Here is a 25,612-nt window from a genome sequence, read left to right as displayed (position 1 = left end):
CTGGGCAGCCCTCTGGGTTACAGTTCCAGAGTTCCTGATCTAGTGTCGGGAAATCTGAAACCAGGCTCCCTTCCTAAACCTGACCTTGCTGGTGTGGAAAGGGCTTGGATTTTGGTCTAAGTCCTACTACGTACAAAAGTCAGCTCACGCTCGTGGGTCCTCTCAGAGCCTCAGACGTGGGAATTCAAGTCTCTATGAGGAATAAATAAGACCTAAGGCCGGGCATGGTGGCTCATGCCTGTAATCCCAGCACTTTGGGAGGCCGAGGTGAGCGGATCACCCGAGGTTAGGAGTTCGAGACCAGCCAGGCCAACATGGTGAAACCCTGTCTGTACTAAAATACAAAAATTAGCCAGGTGTGGTGATAAGCATCTGTAATCCTAGCTACTTGGGAGGCTGAGGCAGGAGAATAGGTTGAACTCGGGAGGCAGAGGTTGCAGTGAGCCGAGATAGTGCCACTGCACTCCAGCCTGGGTGACAAGAGTGAGACTCCATCTCAAAAAAAAAAAAAAAAGTTTAGGCACAGTGGCTCACGTCTGTAATCCCAGTACTCTGGGAGGCTGAGGCAGGCGGATCACGAGGTCAGGAGATTGAGATCATCCTGGCTAACATGGTGAAACCCCATCTCTACTAAAAAAAAATACAAAAAAACTTAGCCAGGCATAGTGGCGGGTGCCTGTAGTCCCAGTTACTCAGGAGGCTGAGGCAGGAGAATGGCGTGAATCCGGAAGGCAGAGGTTGCAGTGAGCCGAGATTGTGCCACTGCACTCCAGCCTAGGCAACAGAGCGAGACTCCGTCTCAAAAAAAAACAAAAACAAAAACAAAAAAACTCTAAAAGATGCTTGCACAATGCCTGTCACCCAAGTGTGCAAGATCTCAGCCTATTCTGACCACTCATGTTGTGATCAGTTGGGAAGTGGGTACCCTGTCATTTGGTACTAATATTAGTTGAAGTACCAAAGTCTGTACACTATTTACAGCAGAGTCACATCACATACACACGTAACTTATGCAACTTAAACTGTGTGCACTCAGGGAAAAAGAAAAGGTAAGAATTGTCAGGCAGGACATACTGATGAGTATCTAAGCCAGAGTGAGCAGTTTTCAGCCCCTCATGCCTTGCTGATCATGGGCCACTGAGTGTGACTTAAGGGTTTTACTTGACATCATATCTTTAGAACTTAATGTGAGTCCCCACTTAGTGCACTTTTAAAAATACTGCAAACAGTTGGGCACAGTGGCTCACCCCCGTAATCCCAACACTTTGGGAGGCTGAGGCAGGCAGATCACTTGAGGTCAGGAGTTCAAGATCAGCCTGGTCAACACGGTAAAACCCCATCTCTACTAAAAATACAAAAAAAAAAATTAGCTGGGTGTGATCTCAGCTATTCGGGAGGCTGAGGCATGAGGATCACTTGAAGCCAGGAGGCAAAGGTTGCATTGAGCCAAGATTGCACCACTGCACTCCAGCCTGGGTGACAGAGCGAGACTCCGTCTCAAGAAAAACAAAAAGCAAAAACAAGAATACCCTCTTCACTTTACCCATTCTTTCAAGCCGAAGGACCACAGGCAGTCATTCCACCGCAGACAACCCCATGAATGCTTCATCAGCATGACTATAATCCCCTATTCATGGCATACGTTGTTGGCAGAGGATTGTCTCTAAAATAAAGGCTCAAAATTCTTTTAGACACCAAGATTTTTATTTACCCACCTTCCTGCTTTCTTTTAACATTATAGGTCAAATTATTCTCTTTTTGACCCAGGGTTGTGATAGGAACCATCTAGTTATAAAGTGGTGGCAGATTTCACGAAATCTGCCTGCATTCATTCGTGTTTTTCTGGCCCCTCTCAACCTCTGGCTGTCACTTCTCTATTCTTTCTCAGTTGCCCCTTACCAGTCTATTCTAACCCCTGTAAAACAGGGACTAAAAGTACTAACCTCATTGTTATGAGGTTTAAGACCCAGCACTAAGCCAGATTCTCAGGAAAATTCAAACAACAGTTCCTCTTTGCCCTTCAATATACCCCCTTCTCATCTGTCGTGGGCTGAGGAACCACTGGATCTGTAAACCAAGCACACAGGTATAAGTCCACAGACCAGGTGAAGGCCTAGATGGCAAAACACATGGGTTTTGTGACTCCACTACTGACTTCGAGGTTAAGGAAGGACTGACTTAGTGCGCTGTTCCAAGACCACTGAGTTCATAGTTCCCTGTGGCTGGGACCTCCATCATGACTGAGGCTTGAGGAGAGGCCTCTGTTCCTGCTGCCACATTTGGAACAGTATGATGGCTGCAGCAGAGGCCAAAAACTGAGCGATCGGCCCCAGAGAGTCGATGGGGGACACTGACAAACCAGTCACAAAGTTGGTGCCATTAGCTCTTAGGGAGGAGAGGCGGGGCTTGGGCAAGGACAGCAGCTGGAGGGTGAAGCGCAGACCTGGCTCTCAGTAGCGGTAGTGATCCGGCTTGAAGGGGCCATCACGGGACATGCCCAGGTACTGGGCTTGCTTCTCAGTCAGCTTGGTCAACTTCACATTCAGCTTGCCCAGGTGGGCTTCAGCCACTGCCTCATCCAGCTGGGGAGAAACAAAGAAAGACTGGCAATCAGTGCCATGCTCTGGGATCCCTACATGTATCTGGCTGCCAATAGAGGCAGAAGTGTTCTGTTGGGGTACCTGCCATGTGTGGCACTCATGTTAACTCTTTCTATCCTCACATCCAGCCTCAGTTAATGTGTTGTTTTGGCTGCCTAGCCCCCCTCAAAAGGGAACCATGACACACCGTCCCCTCCATGTAGCCCTGACAGGACCATCAATCACATCCCCTTCCTCATTCTTCAACTGAAGCAGCTAACCAAAACACTTCTCTGGAATTGATCTATGCACAGGACATATTTTCCATGATAGGCAGAGACAAGGTGCTCCAGTCCCACTGGGATTCCTAAACAGGGAAGGGTATTTATCAGTCTCAGCTCACCAGTTGCAAGTCTGTTTTACAAGTGAAATGAAGACAGATCTGAGAGACAGAAAGACAGAGCGATGATGACACTGAATCCTAGGTTTCCAGTGTTTGGATCTGAGAATAAAGTTCTTTTTTTTTTTGAGACAGAGTCTCATTCAGATGCCCAGGCCGAAAGTGCAGTGGCACAATCTCGGCTCACTGCAACTTCCACATCCAAGGTTCAACTGATTCTCCTGCCTTAGCCTCCCGAGGAGCTGGGATTATAGGCATGCACCACCACGCCTAGCTAATTTTCTGTTTTCAGTAGAGATGGGGTTTCACCATGTTGATCAGGCCGTTCTCGAACTCCTGACCTCAGGTGATCTGCCCGCCTCAGCCTCCCAAAGTGCTGGGATTACAAGCGTGAGCCACCGTGCCCGGCAGATCCGAGAATAAAGTTCTTTTTTGGATTAAACTGGTTCCTTTTTTGATTAAAATATATCTATAAATTCTTTGGTACTTCTTTAAGAGTTAGAGCCTAATCCCCACCACCTCCCCCCACCCCACCTAGTGATTCATTTCTAATGAATAGAAGAAAGCAGAAGTGATGGTGTGTGACTTTGGATACAAGTTCATAGAGACCCTGTGGCTTCGTCCTTCCTCTCCTCTGGATGACTTACTCTGGAGGAAGCCAGAAGCCATGTCCTGAGGATGTAAAAGCAGCCCTCTGGAGAGGCCCATGCATGAGGAATTGAGACCTCCTGTCAACAGCGATGTGAAGAGGAACTTCCAGACCCAGTCAAACCTTCACATGATTGCAGCCCTGGCAGAAAATCTGGACTGCAACCTCATGAAAGAGCCTGAGTCAGAAGCAGCCAGCTAAGCTGATCTCAAATTCTTGACCCACAGAAACTGAGATAATAAATATTTATTATTTGAAGCCAGTAAGTCTGGGGGTTAGATTGTTATGCAGCAATAGATAACTGATACACTGGTTTGAACAGTGTTTCTATCACTTGTGACCAAAAGGATTCTAATCCACTGCCATCCTCCTTTTATAAAATGAGGAAATCAAGGTTCAGAAAGGTGAAATGACTTGTCCACAGTCACCAAGCTAGTGAATGACAGAGCTAGGATTTGAACCCAGGTCTATCTGGCTTCAAAGCCCCAAAATGTGTCTCAAGCATCCCAGCTTATGGCCTCCAGAGCAGCTCTGAAGAGATTATGCAGAAACTGAGGACAGAGGCAAGAGTTAAATACAAGCAAGCCTCTAACTCTCTCATGAGGGAGGCCTCTCCCTACCGCTGAGGGACCCTGTCCTGTCCCATGATGGCATGGCAGCCTTTGACCACAGCTCAGCCCATAGCTTTTACATTCCCAAGTGGTTTCACATCTACTGTTTCATTAGAGCCTCCCAAACGCCCTTAAGAAGTAGGATGGGTGGGGTTTATCCTTGTATCTTCAGATGAAGCAACAAGCCTGCAGGTGATATGCTCAGTTGAGAGGCAGACAACATTAGGACCAGGGCCCAGCCTAGAACTGAGTCCACATCAGTTCCAGAGGTAGAACGACGGCCTCCAACCCCCATAGTACACATTGAAATCAACCTTCTGCTCGGCCTGGACTAGCCCAGAACTTTTCCTTCTCCCAGCACCCTGAACCAGAAGGTATGTGTCATGTCATAAGGTCAACACCTTGGACAGACAGAGCTAGGTTCTATTCCTGGCCCAATACTTAACATCTGTGAGAGCAAGTCAATCTCTACACCTTAGTTTCCCCATTCACAGGATGGATCACTCATCTCTCAAGGCTGTTACAAAGATCAGTGCTACTCAGAGTCATTAGTGCAAGTAGGTGACTTAATAAATGGTGGCTGCCTTCTCTGTCATTTGTTGGCCAAGGTACCTAGTCCCTTGCCTACATACAGCATGTGAGGCATGATGCCAAGAGTGTCCTGTCCCCAAGCCACATGTTAGCAATGATGAAGAAAAGTGGTAAGCACAGGGCCAGGTGCTGAGGCAGGAGGTGAGAGCTTTGCCTTTTTCACTTCCAACCCTGGCCTCATTTCAAAGGCCTGACCAATTCCTCACCAAACTCACAGCCATATTTCTCCCAGGTGGGATCAGATAGGGATCAAGTGAGAATCTTTCTTTTTTTTTTTTCAGACGGAGTCTCGCTCTGTCGCCCAGGCTGGAGTGCAGTGGCCGCATCTCAGCTCACTGCAAGCTCCGCCTCCCGGGTTCACACCATTCTCCTGCCTCAGCCTCCCGAGTAGCTGGGACTACAGGCGCCCGCCACCTCGCCCGGCTAGTTTTTTTTTTGTATTTTTTTAGTAGAGATGGGGTTTCACCGTGTTAGCCAGGATGGTCTCGATCTCCTGACCTCGTGATCCGCCCGTCTCGGCCTCCCAAAGTGCTGGGATTACAGGCTTGAGCCACCGCGCCCGGCCCAAGTGAGAATCTTTCAACCCCACAACCAGTTGCACAGAACAAGGTATGCCTTGAGGTCCTTGTGGGTAAAAAGTTTGGTCCAGCAAGACATTGCTCCAGGGAGATTAGTTGTTGGCTGGCCCTGGAGGCAGATGCCCCAGGCCTCTTCCTGTATCTTCCTCAGTTGACAGAACCAGCCTTTCAAAGGAGGAAGGGATGGTATATAGACCCCATCACAGCTTCTCCAGCAGCCAAAGGCTGGAAGAGCAAGAGCTACTCTTACCGTTTAGCTCAAACAGAGACCGAGGATCGGACAGGGTAAGGGACAAAGCAAAGTTCACCTGTAATACTGCCAAGAAGAGCCAGGACTAAAACATCTGTCCTGACTCCAGGGAAGGGAAGACTGCGTGGGGTGTTAGGGTGAGCACTGGATTTCATGTCAGAGGACTTCATCATCATGGTTACGCAGAACACAGAACCATAGTGAGATGCCATGTTTAGGGATGTATCGTTTTTTTTTTTTGAGACAGGGTCTCACTCTGTCGCCAGGCTGGAGTGCAGTGGCACGATCTTGTCTCACTGCAACCTCCACCTCCTGGGTTCAAGCGATTCTCTTGCCTCAGTCTCCCGAATAGCTGGGATTACAGGCGTGCACCACCACGCCAGGCTCATTTTTTTAATTTTTAATAGAGACATCGTTTCACCAGGTTGGCCAGGCCAGTTTCCAACTCCTGACCTCAAATGATCTGCCCACCTCGGCCTCCCAAAGTGCTGGGATTACAGGTGTGAGCCACCGCGCCCAGCCAGGGATGTATCATCTTATTACAAGGCCACAGACATGCAGCCTACAGACTGCACTCAGTTTATACACACATCCAAGTTAACCCGCCCAGTTATTTTTTAAATTATAATGAGGCCAGGTGCAGTGGCTGAGGTGGGTGGATTACTTGAAGTCAGGAGTTCAAGACCAGCCTGGCCAATATGGCAAAACCCCATCTCTAATAAAAATACAAAAAAATTAGCCAGGTGTGGTAGCACGTGCCTATAATCCTAGCTACGAGAGGCTGAGGTGGGAGGATTGCTTGAACCTGGCAGGTGGAAGTTGCAGTAAGCCAAGATCACGTCACTGCACTCTAGCCTGGGCAACAGAGTGAGACTCTATCTCAAAAAAATAAAAATAAAATTATAATGAGTTGCCTGTATTTGAAAATCATTTCATATAGAGATCTTGGTATCTCTGGCTCTCCTGAAAGGTCAAAAGCCCGGATCAGATGGACCTGGGTTCCTTGGTGGCAACCAGCCCTTTACCCCTTCAGCTCTTCCAGTCCTTGTTCAGCCAGCGTCACTCATTCACCTGCCCAGTCCCTGTGGGTGTGTGGATTCATGACCCTGATCTCAGGAAATCCTCACAATCCTGAAGGGGGGTGCTATTACCTTCATTTCACAGATGAGAAGACGAAGACACAGAGAAATGAAAGAATTTGCCTAGATTACACAGCCTCTAAGTGGTGGGGCTAAGATTCAAACTGGGGTGTGTCCCGCTCCAAGGCCCAGGCTCTTCTCACCACCTGCTCCTGCTGCTCTGCTGTGCTCCAGGGAGTCACTCCCCACTGTGGGCTTCAATTTCTTCTGTCAATGGGGAGAATGACTTCTGCACTGTAGAGGACCCCATGAGGGCCTCTAAGAGGGCAGACAGACAAGCACTTTATAAACTCTGGCAAGCCCTGTGTGGGGATCCCGGGAGTAGACACGTGACCCTTGGCTTCAGATAGAAGAACAAACCCACCTTCTTGGGCAGGAAGTGAACCCCAACGGGGTACTTGTCTGGATGGGTCCACAGCTCGATCTGTGCCATCACCTGGTTGGTGAAGGAGTTACTCATCACGAAGCTGGGGTGGCCCATGGCACAACCCAGGTTGACCAGCCGACCCTCAGCCAGCAGGATGATGCGGCGCCCATTCTTCAGCCGGTACCGGTCCACCTACACACAGGCAGGGCAACAGTGAGGGCACGCAGAGCCCCGCTCCCACAGCCCACCCCTGCCACAGCCCACCCTCTGGTCTGGCAGGCCTCCCTGCCTCCAACAGTGCCCATGAGGCATTCCCAAACTGCCCCAAAACAACCTCCAGCACATGGCCTGGCACAAAAATATTAGCCGATATTTATGAAGAAATGCTAAGCTGCAGACCGCACAGTTCTGCTGTGAGAACTTCATATGCTCACACTTGCTTGGCGCATACAAGGCACTCAGTAAGCAGCTGCTAATGTTATTGTTATGATCACTGTCATGTGCCCTGTCCTAAGTCCTTTACAGGTAACTACCACATTTCATCCCAGAAACAACCCTGCAATTCAGTACTGCTGTCATCCCCATTTCAGATTTAGAAACTGAAGTTTACAAGGGTTAGGTCACTTGTCCAGAGCCACACACTAAGAGGAGGCTGCAATTTGAGTCTGGATGGTCTGAGGACAGATCCCATGTTCTCAATAACCATGAAATAGTTTTGAATGCAGCTTACTAAAAGCTGAATGCCATGGCACTCACATCGGAATCACCTCAGAAGCTTTAAAAAATGAGGATACCCTGGCCTCATTCCCAGAGACTCCTATTCGTGTGGCCCATAGTGTGGCTCCCAGGTGACTGCCAAGGTTGAGAACTCCTGGTTTTGTGAGTGAACGTGACATGGAAATCCCCAGCCTCAGTGCCCCAGTCCTCTGTCTGTCCCAGCTGTCTGAACACACAAACTTGCTTTTTCCCCACTCTCAGCTCTTCCCTTGCCATCCCTCCACCCTCAGGTGGCCTCCCAAACATTTCCCCAAAGCCCAGGTTTCCCAGCTGCTCCAGAGGCCTAGTGCTGGTCCAAGGAAAGGTCTCTGATGCCCATCAAGCATTGATGGATGCTTCAATCAATAAGCACTCACTGATACCCATCTAAGTCCCTTGCAGGGACACATCAACCTGGACTCTACACTCCTGGTACAACAGTGGGGTCAGAGACCAAAGCCAGTGATGGATGCTGCACTAGGGGTCTGTACTAAGAGTGTGGGCACTGCCTCTGCCTGAGGAGCTGGCCAGGAAGGGGGTCCCTTTTTTATAATTTTTTTTTTTTTTTTTTTCTGAGATGGAGTCTCACTCTGTCATCCAGGCTGGAGTACAGTGGCATGATCTCTGCTCACCGCAACCTCTACCTCCTGGGTTCAAGTGATTCTCTTGCCTCAGCCTCCAGACTAGCTGGGACTACAGGCATGACCCACCATGCCCACATAATTTTTTGTATTTTTAGTAGAGACAGGGTTTGACCATGTTGGCCAGGCTGGTCTCAAACTCCTGACCTCAAGTGATCCGCCTGCCTTGGCCTCCCAAAGTGCTGGAATTACAGGCGTGAACCACCACACCTGGCCGGAAAGGGGTCTCTTGAGCTGGGCTGAGAAGATGAACAAGGAGAAGGGCATGTGTTCTGTTCCAAACAAACAGAGCTGTCTGGACAGATGAGCAGAAGTAGGAGCTGCAGTGGGTATTCAGGGAGTGGTCAAATACGGCCTGAGTACAGAGGCCCTTGAGAGGATGGACAAGAGATAAGGTTGGGCAGAAGGCTGGCAAGACTGTCAAGGATGTCGAGGGTGGGCATAGAGTCCAGCTTTGGAGGGCAGCTTGGCAGAAAGGTGCCCATCACCCCAGTGTAGCAGGTTTCACCTGTGATGCCTTTGCAGAAGGAGGTCTGGCTGGCTGTCAGGGGTGTGGCTGCCACAGAAGCATGCCCTGGCCACCCCCACACTGTGATGAGTGCCAGGCCTTCTAGGCAGAGATGGAGGTGCCCTCTGCCTAGCTGGGAACTGACACCCTAGACTAGCGCAGGACCTAGCCAAGGAGAACTCCCACGCAGGAGCAGAGCACCCAAGGGGAGCAGTGCAGGGGATGTGGGTTCACAGAGCTGCCTGTCTGCCTCTCTGGGACTTGGGCTTCTGGTGTGGCTATGACTGGGTGGGTGTCAGGGCTTTGGCCAACTCTGTGTCTGTATCTTCCGTATCATATCTCAAACACGGCACAGCACCAACTCAAAGACCTCACATTAAATGGGCTCTTCTCCCTTTAAAAAATGTGATGGGCCTGGTGCAGCAGCTCATACCTATCATCTCAGCACTTTGGGAGATAACAAGCTCAGGAGTTTGAGACCAGCCTGACCTCATCTCTACAAAAAATTGGCCAGGTGTAGTAGTGCACACGTGTAGTCCCAGGTACTTGGGAGACTGAGGCAGGAGGATCAGCTCCTTCAGCCCAGGAGGTCAAGGCTGCAGTGAGCCATGATCGTGCCATTGCCCTCTAGCTTCAGTAACAGAGCAAGCCCGTCTCAAAAAAAAAAAAAGATGAACATCTCTATACACATACTTAATTATCTCCTAAGGACCAATTACAGGAGAGATTGCCCAAAGAGGTTGCTTAACTTTAAAGCTCTTGAGATCCAAAGCCAAAATGTCTTCCAGAAACATACTACTTTTATAATCAGATAAAAAATAAACCCATAATAATTGCAACTCAAGTAAAACTTCACACCCCCCACAAGAACTCATCTTCCAGTTTCAGTGCCCCAATGCTTAATGCAAACCTGTTCTTTCCCAGCTCAGTGCATGGGCCTGCTCCTCACACAGCAGTTCAAGCTGTGTCCCTTTTTGTTGTTTTTATCTGTTTGTTTTTTTGAGATGGAGTCTCGCTCTGTTGCCCAGGCTAGAGTGCAGTGGCGCAATCTCGGCTCACTGCAACCTCCGCCTACCAGGTTTAAAAGATTCTCGTGTCTCAGCCTCCCAAGTAGCTGGGATTACAGGCATCCACCAGCATGCCCAGCTAATTTTTTTTTTTTTTTTTTTTTTGAGACAGTCTCACACTATCACCCAGGCTGGAATGCAATGGCAGGATCTCGGCTCACTGCAACCTCCGCCTCCCGGGTTCACATGATTCTCCTGCCTCAGCCTCCCAAGTAGCTGGGATTACAGGCACACACCACCACACCCGGCTAATTTTTTGTATTTTTAGTAGAGATGGGGTTTCACTATGTTGGCCAGACTGGTCTCAAACTCCTGTCCTCATGATTTGCCCCTCTCAGCCTCCCAAAGTGCTGGGATTACAGGCGTGAGCCACCATGCCCGGCCCCCACCTTTTTTTTTTTTCGAGATGGAGTTTCACTCTTATTGCCCAGGCTGGAGTGCAATGGCGCAATCTCGGCTCATTGCAACCTCCACCTCCTGGGTTCAAACAATTCTCCTGTTTCAGCCTCCTGAGTAGCTGGGATTACAGGCGCATGCCACTACACCCTGCTAATTTTTGTATTTTTAGTAGAGATGGGGTTTCATCATGTTGGTCAGGCTGGTCTCAAACTCCTGACCTCAGGTGATCTGACCGCCTCGGCCTCCCAAAGTGCTGGGATAACAGGCGTGAGTCACCACGCCCGGCCCAGCTAATTTTTTTGTATTTTTAGTAGAGATGGAGTTTCAACCATGCTGGTCAGGATAGTCTCGAACTCCTGGCCTCAGGTAATCTGCCCATTTCGGCCTTCCAAAGTGCTGGGATTATAGGTATGAGCCACCGTGCCTGGCCAAAGCTGTGTCATTTGTGACTCTGCCTTCATCCTGTCCCTACATGCTGTCCATCCATCCCCAGCACTCCCCAAGCCGAGGCGGCCATCATCCCCTGCAGGGATTCTATGAGCCTCCTCTGAAAGCCTCCCTCCCCACCACCTGCCATGGTTGCTTTTATTCTGCACATAGTAGCTAGAGTGATCTTTCTAAAACTACAGGCTCGCCATATACAGCTCACCTGCCTGATACCTTCAGGAATGCCGGCTGCCCTCAGGATAAGGTTGCCATCTCCGGCTGGCTCTGATGCTAGGCCCTCTTCTCCCCATGCCCCTGCACAGGTTGCCACCATCTCAACTCCCCTCCCTGGCAGCCAGCACTCCTCTGCACTCCCATCTGCCCAGCCCGCTGGCAGGGCGGGAGCTTCTCACCTGCGGCTTGATGTTCACCTTCTCCACGGCGTTCTCATTGAGCCACTTGACATCGATCTCCACGTCAAAGTGTCCAATGTTACACACAATGGCATCATCCTTCATCTGCTCAAAGTGCCTGTCAGACAGCCCAAGACCATGGGAGATTGTCAGGGACAGAGAGCTGTCCCAACCCTGCCCTCCTCCCTCACTCCCCAGGACCCCCATAGCACCTACCGGCCAAGGATGATGTCAACACAGCCTGTGGTGGTGACAAAGATGTTGCCCTCCTGACAGGCCTCATCCATGGTGGTCACCTCATAGCCTGTGCAGAGACAGTGGCTGTGGGTCATCTATGGTGGCCTTGCCCCTCCCTCTGGCCCCAGTGGCTGACTACCAACCCTTGCCCTATCCTACCTTCCATGGCAGCCTGCAGTGCATTGATGGGGTCAATCTCAGTGATGATGACACGGGCCCCGAAACCCCGCAGGGCCTGGGCACAGCCCTTGCCCACATCGCCATAGCCTGCTACCACCGCTACCTTGCCGGCAATCATCACATCTGTGGCCCGCTTGATGCCATCTATGAGGGACTCCCGGCAGCCATAGAGGTTGTCAAACTTGCTCTGAAAGGAGAGGGGGTAAGGAGACAATGGGGGCGGGCAAGGCCCTAGGGCCAGGACCACATGGCCTCACGGTATTCTGAAGAGCCCAGGTGTCGTGGGCCCACCAAGCATCCCAGCCTGGGCTGAACCCCTCCAGCAGCCAATGCCTCCACACGCCCTTCAACCCAATCGGCTCCAAGAGCTTCTGTCTAATCTTTCCCTGCTGGTGTGGAGCCTTCCTAGGCATCAGTTACTAGGAGAGATTGCCCGGTCAAAGACCTTGCTTAACTTGAAAGCTCTTCTTCCCAAAGCCATAAAGTTCCTGACGCCCAGCTCTGAGATCCCTTTTAAATCACTCATTAGCCTTGGTCTATAACCGCTTTTGCCCCCTCAAATGAGGGCTCCATGTCCCCAGCCTCAGCCTTCCTGGGCACTCTTCTTCAGAGGCCTCGCCCTGAGCTGCAGCCACTGCAGCAGGAGCTGTCACTGCCCCTCAGCTCACCTTGGTGACGGAGTCATTGACATTGATGGCAGGCACCTTGAGGATCCCATTGGCCATCATCTTGTAGAGGTTGTGGACCCCAGTCGTTGTCTCCTCAGAGATGCCTCGGATGCCTAAACAAAAGAGGACAAGACAAGCCTCAGAGATGCCACACCTGTGCTCACGTAAATTCTTCATCTTTGCCCCCTAAAGCCATTCCTCTTTCTGGGTTCCCACCTCTGTGACTGATCCCACAGGCCCCCCTAATCACACAGACCAGCGTGAGGGAGGAGTCCCTGATGCCCTCCTACCGGGAAGCCACCACCAGGCCTAGTGACTCTGCCTCCCAGCAACTCCCAGCTTCTCTTTTCTCACTGCCACTGCCCTAGTCCCTGACCCTGTCACTTCTTGCCAGTCTCCCTACCACAACCCATCCTCCATGCAGCAGCCATTTCTAACATGTATCTTCTCAGAGAAATCTTCTCAACGCCCTCCAGTTATTTTCCCTTGCTCTGAGAATCAGGTCAAACACTTTTCTACTGGCCTATTAGGCCTTAACACATCTGGCCTTCACCAAAGTTCACACCATACCCCCCAGCGAAGGCTCCCTTTGCTCACTGCTATCCTGTGGGCCTCTTTTCTGTTTCCTGAACACTCCAGCCATTCCTGCCTCAGGGCCTCTGCACTCTCCACACTCCCTGTGCCTACTTTGAACAAAGCTGGCTCCCTCCCAGCTATTCCCAGCCATGGCCCTGTGCCTGCCCTTGGGTCAATGGCTCAGCTGCCCTAGCCTCACACCCTCAGAAGTCAGGAGGCCCCGGTATGAATGCCAGAGCCTGCCATCCTCCCATCTTCCAGATCCTGCTGCTTGAGGCGATGGGAGTCCTGCCAGGCCTGCGGCCATCATGTGGGCAAGCAGGCCCAACCCAGGCCGCCAACACCCAGCCCCCCTGCCCCGCCCTGCTAACCTGACAGGAGCTGCGGGTACTTGGTGTGGATGAGGTTGGTGAGGTCGCCCCCGTCATCCAGAATCATGTTGAGGGGCCCGTCCTTGAAGTACAGCGTCTGCTCAATGCACCACAGGTACTCCTCGTCCGTTTCGCCCTTCCAGGCATACACTGGAGGGTGAGTGGCACATCAGGGCCTGGACTTCCCCAACCGGTACTTGCTCCAGGGAATAACCCTGGCAGAGCCAAAACTACCTCCTTCCCAATTTCCATCCCCAGCCACCTCCAGCCCCTCTGAAGACTCAGCAGTGGTAAGAACACAACTTGGAGCCACATAGATCTGGGTTCAAATCCCGGCTCAGCCACTTGCCAGCTGTGTGACCTTGGGCAAATCACTTCACTCCTCTAAGCCTCAGTCTTCTCCTCTGTAAATAGGGCTCATAATAAATAGTATGGACTAAGTGAGACAGAAGCCATGTACAGCCCCGCAGATATAAATATCAGGAAATAATTATTTCCTTTCCCATCCCCTTCTGCCTGGGCCCCAAGGACTGAGGCATCAACTCTAAGTGACCAGAGCTCGATGCCCCACAATGCCTCCCCTTCAGCAGGATCTACAAGGCAGGATCCAGGGTTTGCTCTGCACTGAAAGGACTGGAGCACCAGCAGCCTCTGTGCAGGAGAGTCTCAGGCAAAGTCTGGCCAAAAAATGACTACGGGCAGATACCATGTATGGGGTACTTGCTTTCTGCCAGACATGACTCTAAATCCTCCATACCCTATCTCATTCTTCCTCATAGAAACCCTGTGAGGCAGCCATGACCATTATCATTACTTACAGATGCCCACAGAGGGGCTAAGATGCACTTGGGTCACTCTACATGAAATTCAGAATAGATACCAGAACTAAGGGTTACTGACCACCAGCCCACACTCCTCCTCCTCCCATGTGGCATGACTAGGGCACAGGTGTGGGGTTCCCAGGAGCCTCTTGTGAGCAAAGGATGCTGGCCAAGCAGAGCCAGCTGCTCCTACCCACAACTGGAGCAGACAATGGTCTTAAGAATTGCAGTAGATCACACCACTGCGCTCTAGTCTGGGCAACAGGGCAAGACTCCGTTCTCAGAGAAAAAGAGAAGAGAGAAGAGAGAAAAGAGAGAACAGAGAAAAGAAAAGAGAAAACAGGCCGGGCATGGTAGCTCACGCTGCGAATCCTAGCACTTTGGGAGGCCAAGGTGGGTGGATCACGAGGTCAGGAGATCGAGACCATCCTCACTAACATGGTGAAACCCCGTCTCTACTAAACATACAAAAAATTAGCCAGGCGTGGTGGCAGGCGCCTGTAGTCCCCGCTACTCCGGAGGCTGAGGCAGGAGAATGGCGTAAGCCCGGGAGGCGGAGCTTGCAGTGAGCCCAGATCGCACCACTGCACTCCAGCCTGGGTGACAGTAAAAAAAGAAAGAAAACAAGGCCACAAGGCCTTTCCCAGAAGGCTGAGGAATGGGTGCCATGCCCATTCAGCCCTGGTCAGTCTGTGAAGGAGACTGTGCCACCCTCTCCTCTCCACCTATGGTTGGTTAGAAGGAATCGTGAATGTCCTATTTAATCACTGCGTCAGGTCTAACCACTCCCCTCCCCAAGTCCAAGCAGACATGTGCCCAGCCTGTGAAAGCTCCTTTCTCGTTAGTCTTGGTCCTTCCTCAGTCCTTTAGACTGCCATACCCTAGGCAGTGAACCTCTTTTTCTGCCCCGTAGCCCTCCCCAGTTCTTTGGAAAGAGATCCACATCCTTCCTTTAATGAACTTCCCCTCCGCTTCATCATTTAGTTCCCAATCATAAGATCTTGCTCTTCCTGGTTACACGGCTTGACTTGGGTCAATAAACAACTTCCACAGGATTTGAGACGATGATGGGACAAAGCAGCTCTTTCCTATGGGTCGCTGGGCTAGGATTTTGTGGCCGTTACTCCTCTCCCCTTCTGTAATGTAAGGAAGTCTGTTGCTCTAGCAGTCAGTGAAGCAAAGAAGGCAGAGGCCCTTCACAAATTCCACATGTCCCAGCTGCAAGCAGGACTCACCCGGAATGCCAGCCTTGGCAACGGCAGCTGCCGCATGGTCCTGGGTGGAGAAGATATTGCAGCTGGACCACTGCACCTAGAAGAGCCATCAAAACAAGGCTGTTGGTCACCAGTGGCTCAAAAGCACAAGGGACGCTGGGCAAGGAAAAGGGAGAGCTCTTCGGGTAGTGGGGACAGGCTTGGGATCTAGGCACAGCAAGCTCTAGGATCACAGCCTGGGGACACTGGGTGGGTAGATGGGAGCCAGAGCAGAGGTGAGATCCAACTCAGGTTTTAAAACCTCACTCTGGTGCTGTGTGGAAGGGAAAGGTCGGCAGCAAGGAGACAACTGAAGAAACTGTTGGAGAAGACTCCAGACAAGAAATATGACAGCAGCAGTGGAGGTGATGAGTAGTTGCCACATCCTGGGTCTACTCTGAAGGCTGCACTGACAGGATTTGCTGAGGGATGAGTTGTTGGAGTAAAAGGGGTTGGGAGCGGGGAGGAAAAAGTGGGGAGGAGATGACTCCCAGATTCTTGAACTGAGAGAACCCAGAAGGCTAGAGTGGAGGTTCCATTTACTCAGGTGGGGAAGGCTTCGGGAAGAGGAGTGGGCAGAAAATCCTGAGTCTGTTTGAACGTGTTCTGCCTGAGATGAGTACTAGACTTCCAGGTAGCGTCAATGCCCTCGCTCCTGGATATGCCAGTCTGGAGTTCCAGGAGAAGTCCAGGCTAGTACAAAAATGTGGGAGTCATCACCAGATAAATAGTATCTAAAGCTATAAAATCAGACCGCCAAGAGTGAATGCTGAAAAGAAAGAAGAGGTCCAAGGACTGAGCCCTGAGCCCCTCTGTGGGTTTTGGCTGCACTGTCCTACCCTGCTTTGCAAAACCAGCTTGCTTCTTGACTCTCAGACCTCAGGAGAGCTGTCATTCATTGGCACACATGACCCAGGCTGAACCAATCAGAGCTGCCATCATCTGGCCAACCATGATGGGTCCAGGGTAGGCCTGTGACCCCAGGAGGGCCAAGGCAAGCTGGCCCTTACAGGACTAAGTAGGACATGGGCATTGAGTTTTTCCTGACAGAGCATCCATCAGGAGGATGCTTTGGGGGTAGCCAACAGTGACCTTCCCAGCCAGGGAGAAAATCTGCAGAACACTCACCACAAAGTGTGGCAGCACTGGGCAACAGAGACGAAACCCAATGAGAGGGAGGAGCCCCTCCAGGCCCGGGGTTGGCTCCACACCTGGAAGGTCCCCACCCCGGCACAGTTGTCTTCTTCCCTGGCTGAATCCAGGGAGGGCAAGGACTCTGGGGTGATACAGCTGTGGGCCTCACCTCAGCACCCAGGGCGACGAGGGTCTCAATGAGGACGGCCGTCTCCACTGTCATGTGCAGGCAGCCAGCGATACGAGCGCCCTTCAGTGGCTTGGAGGCCGAGTACTGCTCCCGCATACGCATCAGGCCCGGCATCTCGTTCTCAGCAATGTCCAGGGCCTTGCGTCCCCAGGCAGCCAGTCCGATGTCAGCTACGGGGAGAAATAGGTGGGAGTTCTGTGAGCCTCTTTGTCCCACCAACCCAGAGGGGCAGTCACTGTGTGTGGACCCCGATCCACGTGTGGACTCAACACACCAGGGCTTAGCACTGTCACCGCATTCTCTCACTCGTTCAACAAGTATTTATGAAGCCAGAGTACTCAAGAAAGACACGGTCCCTGCCTACCTGCCCCTTTCTGACTTGTGGGAGAACACATTTAATCACACAGGGACACTAAAATTACAACATAAAGAAGTGCCCCTTTGAAAACAGCTCACATGACACTTCCCACTACCCTGCCTTTCTGCTGACACCTATCAACCTCCAGGTCACTCCTCACTCCCTAAAGACGTTAGCTTCTGGTTCTCCATAGCCCTCTCTCAGTCATCACTGCTGGTGATTCAATGCTCATCAACACTATCTAACACTTTGGATATGACAGTTCCTTGATCTCCTTTTAGACATGAAAATGCTTCCCCCCTCCTGATGTTTCTTTTCAGCTGGAGGAACTCATCCGTATAACTAATGCTCTTGGCCTCTCTGCCCCAGGGGAGGGGGGGTGAGCTTGCCTGACCAGTAAAACTGACAGGAATAAATGGTGTGCTCAGCTTAGCTCTCCCTTCTTTCTGCAAGCAAGTACTCACCTGCCCACTTACAGGAAGCTGGTGTTCTCTGCTTTTCCAGAGACCAACCAACCCTGGCCTACCTTGCCTGCAACTGACTGGGTAACTACTGTATCTGAGGGTTCAGTCAGCAAGATCATTTGGATTTCATATTAATCTATATCCTCTGGCTTTCAGGTTATTAGTAATAAAAGGTAGTATTTCGGGTGCTATCTGCCACCTAAAATACTAATCTACATCCTCTGGCTTCAAGGTTATTAGTAATAAAAAGTATATTTCAGGTGCTATCTGCCACCTAAAATGTCTCGAATTTGTTCAAATTCTCAGGCAGGAAAGAAGGATATTATTACAAGCTAACTCACTATCTCAATACTCTTCCCTCTGATCCATTTCAAACTCCTCTCTCCCCTATCACACTTGGTCCATTTCCAAGGTCATACCCTAGGTCAGTCCCTAGGTCAAAGTTTGCAGACTTCCCCGATAAGGAATGCTCCTCTGGCATGCTTGTAAATCTCTCCTGGAAAATCTGATTCAGCAGGCCTAAGACTCCTGGTGATTTTTATCTTTAGGGAAGCTTAGATCCTGCCAATCACTCAAAGAGGTAGGCAGTGGGAGGCAAAGAATGCTGTAGAGAATTTAATAATCTAAGAATTTAATAATAAAACTATCTAAGTCAGTCAGCTTCCTACAGTGCATTGTAACAATTTCAGAGATGAAACATGCCTCCTGCATGAGAGACCACTCCGGCTGTGCCTCAACTCAAGCCACCCACCCCAGCCCTCCTACCCCGGTAGGCCATCACCAATGATAGCTGTCATTGGAAATCTGGACTTCAAGCACCCAACTCTAACCACATCTCATCTTTCTGGGTTTCTCCTTCTCTGGAGGGAGCTCCAACAAGGCTGTGGCCTGTCAGGTCAGAACTTCTATTCAATTCATCCTACCAATTTCTGCTGTCCCTTCTGCCCCCTTTCCCTTTGAGAACTCACTTGGCAAAACTCTCAGCCCAATTAAACCCGACCCTCCACTGCACCAGAGCCACTGAACCCAGCAGGAGGACAATCACAACCACACCAAGACATCACATTTAATTATTTATTTATTTATTTTTGAGACATAGTCTGGCTCTGTAGACCAGGCTGGGGTGCAGTGGCGCGATCTCAGCTCACTGCAACCTCCACCTCCAGGGTCCCAGTTCAAGCAATTCTCCTGCCTCAGCCTCCCCAATAGTTAGGATTACAGGAATGCGTCACTATGTCCAGCTAATTTTTGTATTTTTAGAGGACACGGGGTTTCACCATGTTGGCCAGGCTGGTCTTGAACTCCTGACCTCGTGATCCACCCGCCTCAGCCTCCCAAAGTGCTGGGATTACAGGTGTGAGCCACCACACCTGGCCAACACATCACATTTGTTAAGACCATAAAAGACACATAGCACATTGCAGCAATCTTATGACATTTTCCTAGTAAATTTACTCCCATTTTCTACTCTCCTCAACCCTCCAACACCTTTCCCCATCGAATAACAATCTCACCTTCCAATTCACTGAGATGAATTCAGAACCAGGCCACTTTTCCCCTATGGAATCCACCAGTCACCTATAGCAGTCATCTACAGCTTCAGACCAGGCACTCTTTCCTGTTACCAAAGATGAGCTGGCCAGGCGTGGTGGCTCACACCTGTAATCTCAGCACTTTGGGAGGCCAAGGTGGGCAGATCACTTGAGGTCAGGAGTTCAAGAACAGCCTGACCAACATGGTGAAACACCGTCTCTACTAAAAATACAAAAATTAGCCGGGTGTGGTGGTGAGTGACTGTAATCCCAGCTACTCAGGAGGCTGGCAGGAGCATCACTTGAATCTGGGAGGCAGAGGCTACAATGAGCCAAGATCATGCCACTGCACTCCAGCATGGGTGACAGAGTGAGACTCAGTCAAAAAAATAAAATAAAATAAAATAGATGAGCTATCCCTGCTCCATGGAGCCCGATTCCACATCCCCTCTCCTTCTTAAGGACTTCCGTACTCCACTGAAACTGCTCTTTTGTCCCAAGACCAGCCTGACCTCCACACCTAATGCAAAATTACCCATGACCATGTTTCTCCCAGCAGCGCAGATCGCACAAACTACTTGTCCTCCTTCCTGAAACCCCTTCTTTACTTGGCTTCTGCGACTCTGTCCTGTGCTTTTCCACCTACCTTCCTGGTTCCTCTTTAGCTAAGACTTTAGCGTTTGGGGGCCCTCAGGGCTTCATCATCTCCCAGTTCTCTAATGTTTACCAATTAAGCTCATCCAGTCTTATGGCTTTACATACCTTCTCTACCCGGATGACTCCCACGTATTTATCTCCAACCCAAACTACTCCCCTGAACTTGAGATTCAATGTGATCCAACCGCCTCCACGGCACCTCCACTTGGATGTCCAATTGGATCTATTACGTGTCATGTTGGAGTCCTCGTGGCTCCTTGCCCCCACTACCCGTTACTCTCCCAATCTTCCCATTTTAGGAAATAAAACCACCATTCAACCAGCAACTCTGCCCAAAAACTTAAGATTTGATTCCTCTTTTCCCCTTTCACCTCAATCTGCATGTTTCTGGCTCAACAAGCGAAATATATAAGCAATCCAACCGCATCTCACCACCTTCATCTAAAGTGTCACTTCTCAGGCCGGGCGCAGTGGCTCACAGCCTGTAATCCCAGCACTTTGGGAGGCCGAGGCAGGCGGATCACTTGAGGTCAGGAGTTCCAGACCACTGGGCCAACATGGTGAAACCCCATCTCTACTAAAAATACAAAAATTAGTCGGGCATGGTGGCGGGCACTTATAATCCCAGCTACTCAGGAGGCTGAGGCAGGAGAATCACTTGAACCCGGGAGGCCGAGGTTGCAGTGAGCCAAAATAGCACCACTGCACTCCAGCCTGGGAGAAAGAGGGAGACTCTGTCTCCAAAAATAAAGAACAAGAAAGAAAGAAATAAACTGCCACTTCTCAGTTGGACACTGCTACAGCCTCTTCACTGGTCCCATGCTCTAACATGCCATTCTCCCCATAGTAGCCAGAGAAGGGAGGCTTTTAAAAATGTAAGTTACATCACCTCCATTATTCTACTAAACAAAACTAAACAAAACAAGCAAATTCTCCAATGGCTTCTCTCAATCTTCGGGCCCCATCTGCATGACTGCCTGCCCCTCCTCCATCTCTCCACTTTCCCCCCTCACTAGTTGCTCAACACAGTCTTCCTGACCGACTTCAGGCAAGCTCCACTCATTCCCACCTCAGGGCTTTAACCCAAGCAGTTATCGGCCTGGAAGTCTCCTCCCAAGCACCTAATACAGTACCTGGCACACAGTAGGTGCTGAAAAAAACCTGGAAACAGGAAATAACTTAGTATATCCCTGCTAGAGGAACAAAGAGGGCACCAGGGTGACTCAAATAGAGGGGTAAGATGAGTTGGGACTTCAGTCCCAGTGAAGTGGGGAGTCTACAGTTTTCAGGGGGCCAGCATTCAAAGACCAGCTTTATCTTTTGAAAAGACCCCATTGGCTGCTGCGTGGATCTGTGGAGCAAGAGATCCTGGGAGACCTGCAAGGAGAGAGACCAGAACTGGGGTGGTGACCATGGAGACAGACAAGTGGCAGATCTGCTCACATAAAATGGCATATCTGTGCCACTCCTGTCCTTGGGTCACCTTTGTGTCTTCAGCATGACCTGGCTCAGAGAAGGGGTCAGCAACTGTTTACTGACCATATCTGTCATCAGAACTGAATGAAAGAAGATCCATGAGAGGGGCTGGCACATGACAAGGGTGGCAAAGAAAAACAACACAAATCTGAACCTAGCCTGAGTCCCAGCATTTACTAAGGAGGAAAGAACCCAGAGAGGAGTTTGCTGCAGGTTCCATAGCCAATTAACAGCAGAACCAGAACTGGCAGTCAGGCAGGGCTGCAGCAGAGGCCCCTCTCAAGGCCCCTCCTGGGAGGGGCCCGGCTGTATGGGACAATGGGTTATGCCCTGTGCTGCTAAGCTCCACCCCTCCACCACTACATGTCCCTCCACCTAAAAGTAACTCCTTCGGTGCCCTCGAGGACACTGTGCCAGCCCCACGGTTTTCTGTGGGACCCTCAACTCCAAGGGCACAGGAGAGGGTAAATGCTCCAATCTCTGGAGCTAAGGACTTGCAGAAGTCACAGGAACACCTGTCCCCAGGACAACCCAAGAGGAACAGCAAGAGCCCCTCTAAACATCAGTTTCTTCATCTGTAAAGTGAGGATAATCATCCCTAGCTTGCTATACACCCCAAGTAAAGAAAATGCCATATGATCAAGATCTGGCATACAGCAGGGCCTCCTTCCTCCATTCCCACCCATCTAAGCTCCCCCTCTCCCAAAACCAGCTTTATCTCCACTCACGTAACCCAATGGCCCCAATCCTGACCCACTAATCTCTCCACAGTATGACAAGCCCCCATTCCAGTTCTACTATTGATGTGACCTTGACATAACTTTTCTGGGTTCAGTTTCAGCATTCACACAATGGAGACAGCTCTGGTAGCAAGTTGATGAACTACTTTAACTGAATCTTTGCAAGTCACTTCCCAAGGGCCTCAGTTTCATGCTCTATCAGGGGATAATGTCCACCTCTATGAAGATTATTCTGTAAACACATGTAAATCACCAGATATACAGCAAGTGTCCCATAAACGTGGATGCCATTCTCCAGACTTAATAGTGTCTTTTTTTTTTTTTTTTTTTTGAGACAGGGTCTTGCTCTGTTGCCCAGGCTGGAGTGTGGTGGTGCAATCTCGGCTCACTGTAACCTCCGTTTCCCAGTTCAAACAATTCTCCTGCCTCAGCCTACCAAGTAGCTGGGATTGAAGGCGCCCGCCACCACGCCCGGCTAATTTTTGCGTTTTTAGTAGAGATAGCGTTTCACCACGTTGGCGAGGCTGGTCTCAAACTCTTGACCTCAAGTGATTCTACCACCTGGGCCTCCCAAAGTGCTGGGATTACAGGGGTGAGCCACCACACCCGGTCTAATAGTGTCCAAGTTACTTAAAAGCTACTAGCCAGACTGAACTGGTTTTTGCTGAAAATTCATTAGGATTGTTCCGCGTGTATTCGCTTGCACACAGTGGTGAAAGGGTACGCTCAGAGGTCTAGATGGCCTGCGTTCCAATCTTGCTCCATCACCACCAGCTGTAAGACAGAGAGCAAGTTACCTCTGCCTCAGGATTCTCATCATAAAACGAGAACAGCTTCCCTACAGAGCCATAAGACTAAAATAAACCTAGAAGGCAGGGCCGATCCCACAGGAAACGCTAAGTAAACGTTTAACTATCCCTGTATCACACTTCAATCGGTGGGACAGCAGGATTTTTCTAACCACTCCAAATTTTCTTCAAGATTTCTGCAAGCCTGCCCCTGCTGGCGGGGTGGGGGACCCCACAGTTTGGGTAACTGGCCCAAAGTCCCAGGGGAAAGGACCGGAGCCGGCCTGGGGCTCGCTTTCCAGGCCTCTTTTCATACACCTTCCGGGGCACCAGTGCCCTCGTCGTCCCTGTAGGAGGCCCAGAGAGGGGTGGAACCTCGTCGGGGCCGCCCAGCTGGACAGGGTCCGGTCCAGGCCCAGGAGGCCGGGCGTAGGCCCCCTGAGCAGGGTCCGGCAGGTGCCAGCCGTCCCAGGCCGCGGCCAGGTGTGCTCTCCCACGGAGCACGCCGCCCGTTTGCGGCTCTCAGCCCGCGCGGCAGCCCCGGCGTCGTGGGGCATGCTGGGACTTGTAGTCCGCGGCCACCCGTAACGGCCCTCTCACGGCCGCGCGAGAACTCCAACTTCCAGGTGGCTGCGCGCGGCCAGAAACGCGCCGAACCTGCGATTCCAGGGGTCCAGAGCGCCCCGGGTCGGCCCTTCAGCCCCCGTCACGAACAAGCCCCGGGCGGGTGCCGAGCGGCAGCAACCGGCTGCAGGTCCTGGAACTCACCGACTTTGTAGGGCAGTTTGTCAGACATGCTGGAGGCGCTCGTGATAGAAACAGGCGAAGGGGGCTGGGCCTCAGTCTACGGACACGCACTGGGCGGGCGGCGCCGGGTAGGGATATACGCGTGGCGCCGGCGCCTTTAAATATCTTCCTCAACTTGCATATTCATGAGCCGCTGGGGCGGGGCCCAACGCGCAGGGCGGGGCAGGAGTCTCACTCACCGGTCCGGAAGGGAGCGCTGGGAGAGGCCTGAGAGCCAGCCCGGCCGTCCTCTCGCAGGTTCAGCCAGTTAATTCAGTGTTAAAACCCAGCGGAACTGAAATTACGCCAGTTCACTTCCCTGAGCCTCAATTTCCGGTAAAATGGGCCAAATGACACCTACCACACAGATTATTATAAGTAAAGTTGCAGGCCAGGGGCGGTTGCTCACGCCTGTGATCCCAGCCAGCACTTTGGGAGGCCAAGGCGGGAGGATCGCTTGAGCCCAGGAGTTCAAGACCAGCCTGGGCAACATAGTGAGACCTCATCTCTACAAAAAAATTTTTTTAATTAGCCAGGCGTGGTGGCGGGCGCTTGTAGTCCCAGCTACTTGGGACGCTGAGGCGGGAGGGAGGATCGCTTGAGCCTGGAGATCGAGGCTGCGTGAGCTATCATCCCACTACAGCACTCCAGTCTGGGCGAAAGAGCAAGACCCTATCTCAAAAAAAAAAAGTAAAGTTGTCATTTGTCAGGTACCTACTGACATCCCAAACATTCGCCTTACTCCATGTAACCACCACCCTGAATTTAAATAAGTTTGCATACATTTCTTATACTTTTACTGCATCCGTATGTCATTAAACAGTTCTTTCTGTGTTTAAAACCTTTATGTATCAACCGTATTTACCCTTCTGCAACTTACTTTTTTCTGTGAGCATTATATTTGTGAGACTCATGCATATAGCTTGAGTATATTCATTTTTGCTGCTGTATAATTCAGTCATCCCTAGGCATGGGAAGGGGTAATTGGTTTCAGGACCCCTGTGGACACCAAAATCCTTCTATGCTCAAATCCTTCGTATAAAATGAGGTAGTATTGGCATGTAACCTACGCACATTCCCCCACACAGTTTAATCATATCTAGATTACTTATAACTAATAAAATGTAAATGTTCATGCAAATAGTTGTTTTGTAATTTGTATTATTTTTATAGTTATGGGTTTTTTTAATTGCTCTTTTCCCCTGAATTTTTCTTTTTAATGGAGTCTCGCTCTGTTGCCTACACTGGAGTGCAGTGGCACCATCTAGTCTGGCTGCAACCTCTGCCTCCCCGGTTCAAGTAATTCTCCTATCTCAGCCTCCCGAGTAACTGGGATTACAGGCACGCACCACCACACCCGGCTAATTTTGTTTTTCCTTTTTTGAAACAGAGTTTTACTCTTGTTGCCCAGGCTAGAGTGCAGTGGCATGATCTCAGTTCACTCCAACCTCCGCCTCCCAGATTCAAGCGATTCTCCTGCCTCAGCCTCCCGAGTAGCTGGGATTACAGGCATGTGCCACCACACCTGTCTAATTTTGTATTTTTAGTAGAGACGGGGTTTCACCATGTCGGTCAGGCTGGTCTCGAACTCCTGACCTCAGGTGACCCGCCAGCCTCCACCTCCCAAAGTGCTGGGATTACAGGCGTGAGCCACCGCGTCCGGCCTCTATTCATTTTTTAACCTAAAAATGAGAAAAGAAGGTCTTCTGGTCGCGCGCGTGGCTCATGCCTGTAATCCTAGCACTTTGGGAGGCGGAGGCAGGCGGATCACGAGGTCAGGAGATCGAGACCATGCTGGCTAACACGGTGAAACCCCATCTCTACTAAAAATAGAAAAAAATTAGCCGGGCGTGGGGGCGGGCGCCTATAGTCCTAGCTACTCAGAAGGCTGAGGCAGGAGAACGGCGTGAACCCGGGAGGCGGAGCTTGCAGTGAGCAGAGATCGGGCCACTGCACTCCAGCCTGGGCGACAGAGAGAGACTCCATCTCGAAAAAAATACATAAAAT

The 25,612-nt window shown here is 50.8% G+C and overlaps 3 protein-coding genes across 23 annotated transcripts in view; 1 reads left to right on the top strand and 2 right to left on the bottom strand.

Annotated features, from left to right (window-relative positions):
* Positions 1 to 25,612, bottom strand: part of EIF2S2 (eukaryotic translation initiation factor 2 subunit beta) — a 511,882-nt gene that overhangs the window by 208,073 nt on the left and 278,197 nt on the right. The window contains exon 1 of one of the 16 annotated variants that reach the window (XM_050807248.1): positions 22,072 to 22,081. The exons of 14 other annotated variants lie outside the window; for them this stretch is intronic. The gene's annotated coding sequence lies outside the window, so the exon portion shown is untranslated. Of the gene's footprint in view, positions 1 to 13,383; positions 13,395 to 22,071; positions 22,082 to 25,612 lie in introns of those variants that run through there. One more of the 16 variants, XM_050807233.1, reaches the window with a different exon arrangement.
* Positions 1 to 25,612, top strand: part of MAP1LC3A (microtubule associated protein 1 light chain 3 alpha) — a 306,452-nt gene that overhangs the window by 16,965 nt on the left and 263,875 nt on the right. The gene's annotated exons all lie outside the window — the stretch shown is intronic.
* AHCY (adenosylhomocysteinase) lies at positions 1,690 to 23,827 on the bottom strand. 3 transcript variants are annotated; one of them, XM_050807167.1, is made up of 10 exons: positions 23,806 to 23,827; positions 16,784 to 16,974; positions 15,463 to 15,538; positions 13,407 to 13,556; positions 12,460 to 12,572; positions 11,771 to 11,978; positions 11,591 to 11,678; positions 11,375 to 11,492; positions 7,162 to 7,356; positions 1,690 to 2,582 (listed from the first exon to the last, which is right to left on the bottom strand). In XM_050807167.1, the coding sequence occupies exons 2-10, from the start codon at positions 16,916 to 16,918 to the stop codon at positions 2,451 to 2,453; spliced, it is 1,215 nt and encodes a 404-aa protein (XP_050663124.1). In that variant the 5' UTR covers positions 16,919 to 16,974; positions 23,806 to 23,827; the 3' UTR covers positions 1,690 to 2,450. The 3 variants fall into 3 exon arrangements, with proteins under 3 accessions (XP_050663124.1, XP_050663122.1, XP_050663123.1); XM_050807165.1 differs by lacking the exon at positions 23,806 to 23,827 and adding an exon at positions 23,588 to 23,790; XM_050807166.1 differs by lacking the exon at positions 23,806 to 23,827 and adding an exon at positions 23,138 to 23,212.

Source organism: Macaca thibetana, chromosome 10 (genome assembly GCF_024542745.1).
Source record: "Macaca thibetana thibetana isolate TM-01 chromosome 10, ASM2454274v1, whole genome shotgun sequence".
NCBI classification, from domain to species: domain Eukaryota; kingdom Metazoa; phylum Chordata; class Mammalia; order Primates; family Cercopithecidae; genus Macaca; species Macaca thibetana.
Note: the sequence above shows the minus strand (reverse complement) of the source record. Positions and strands in the feature narration are given on the sequence as shown.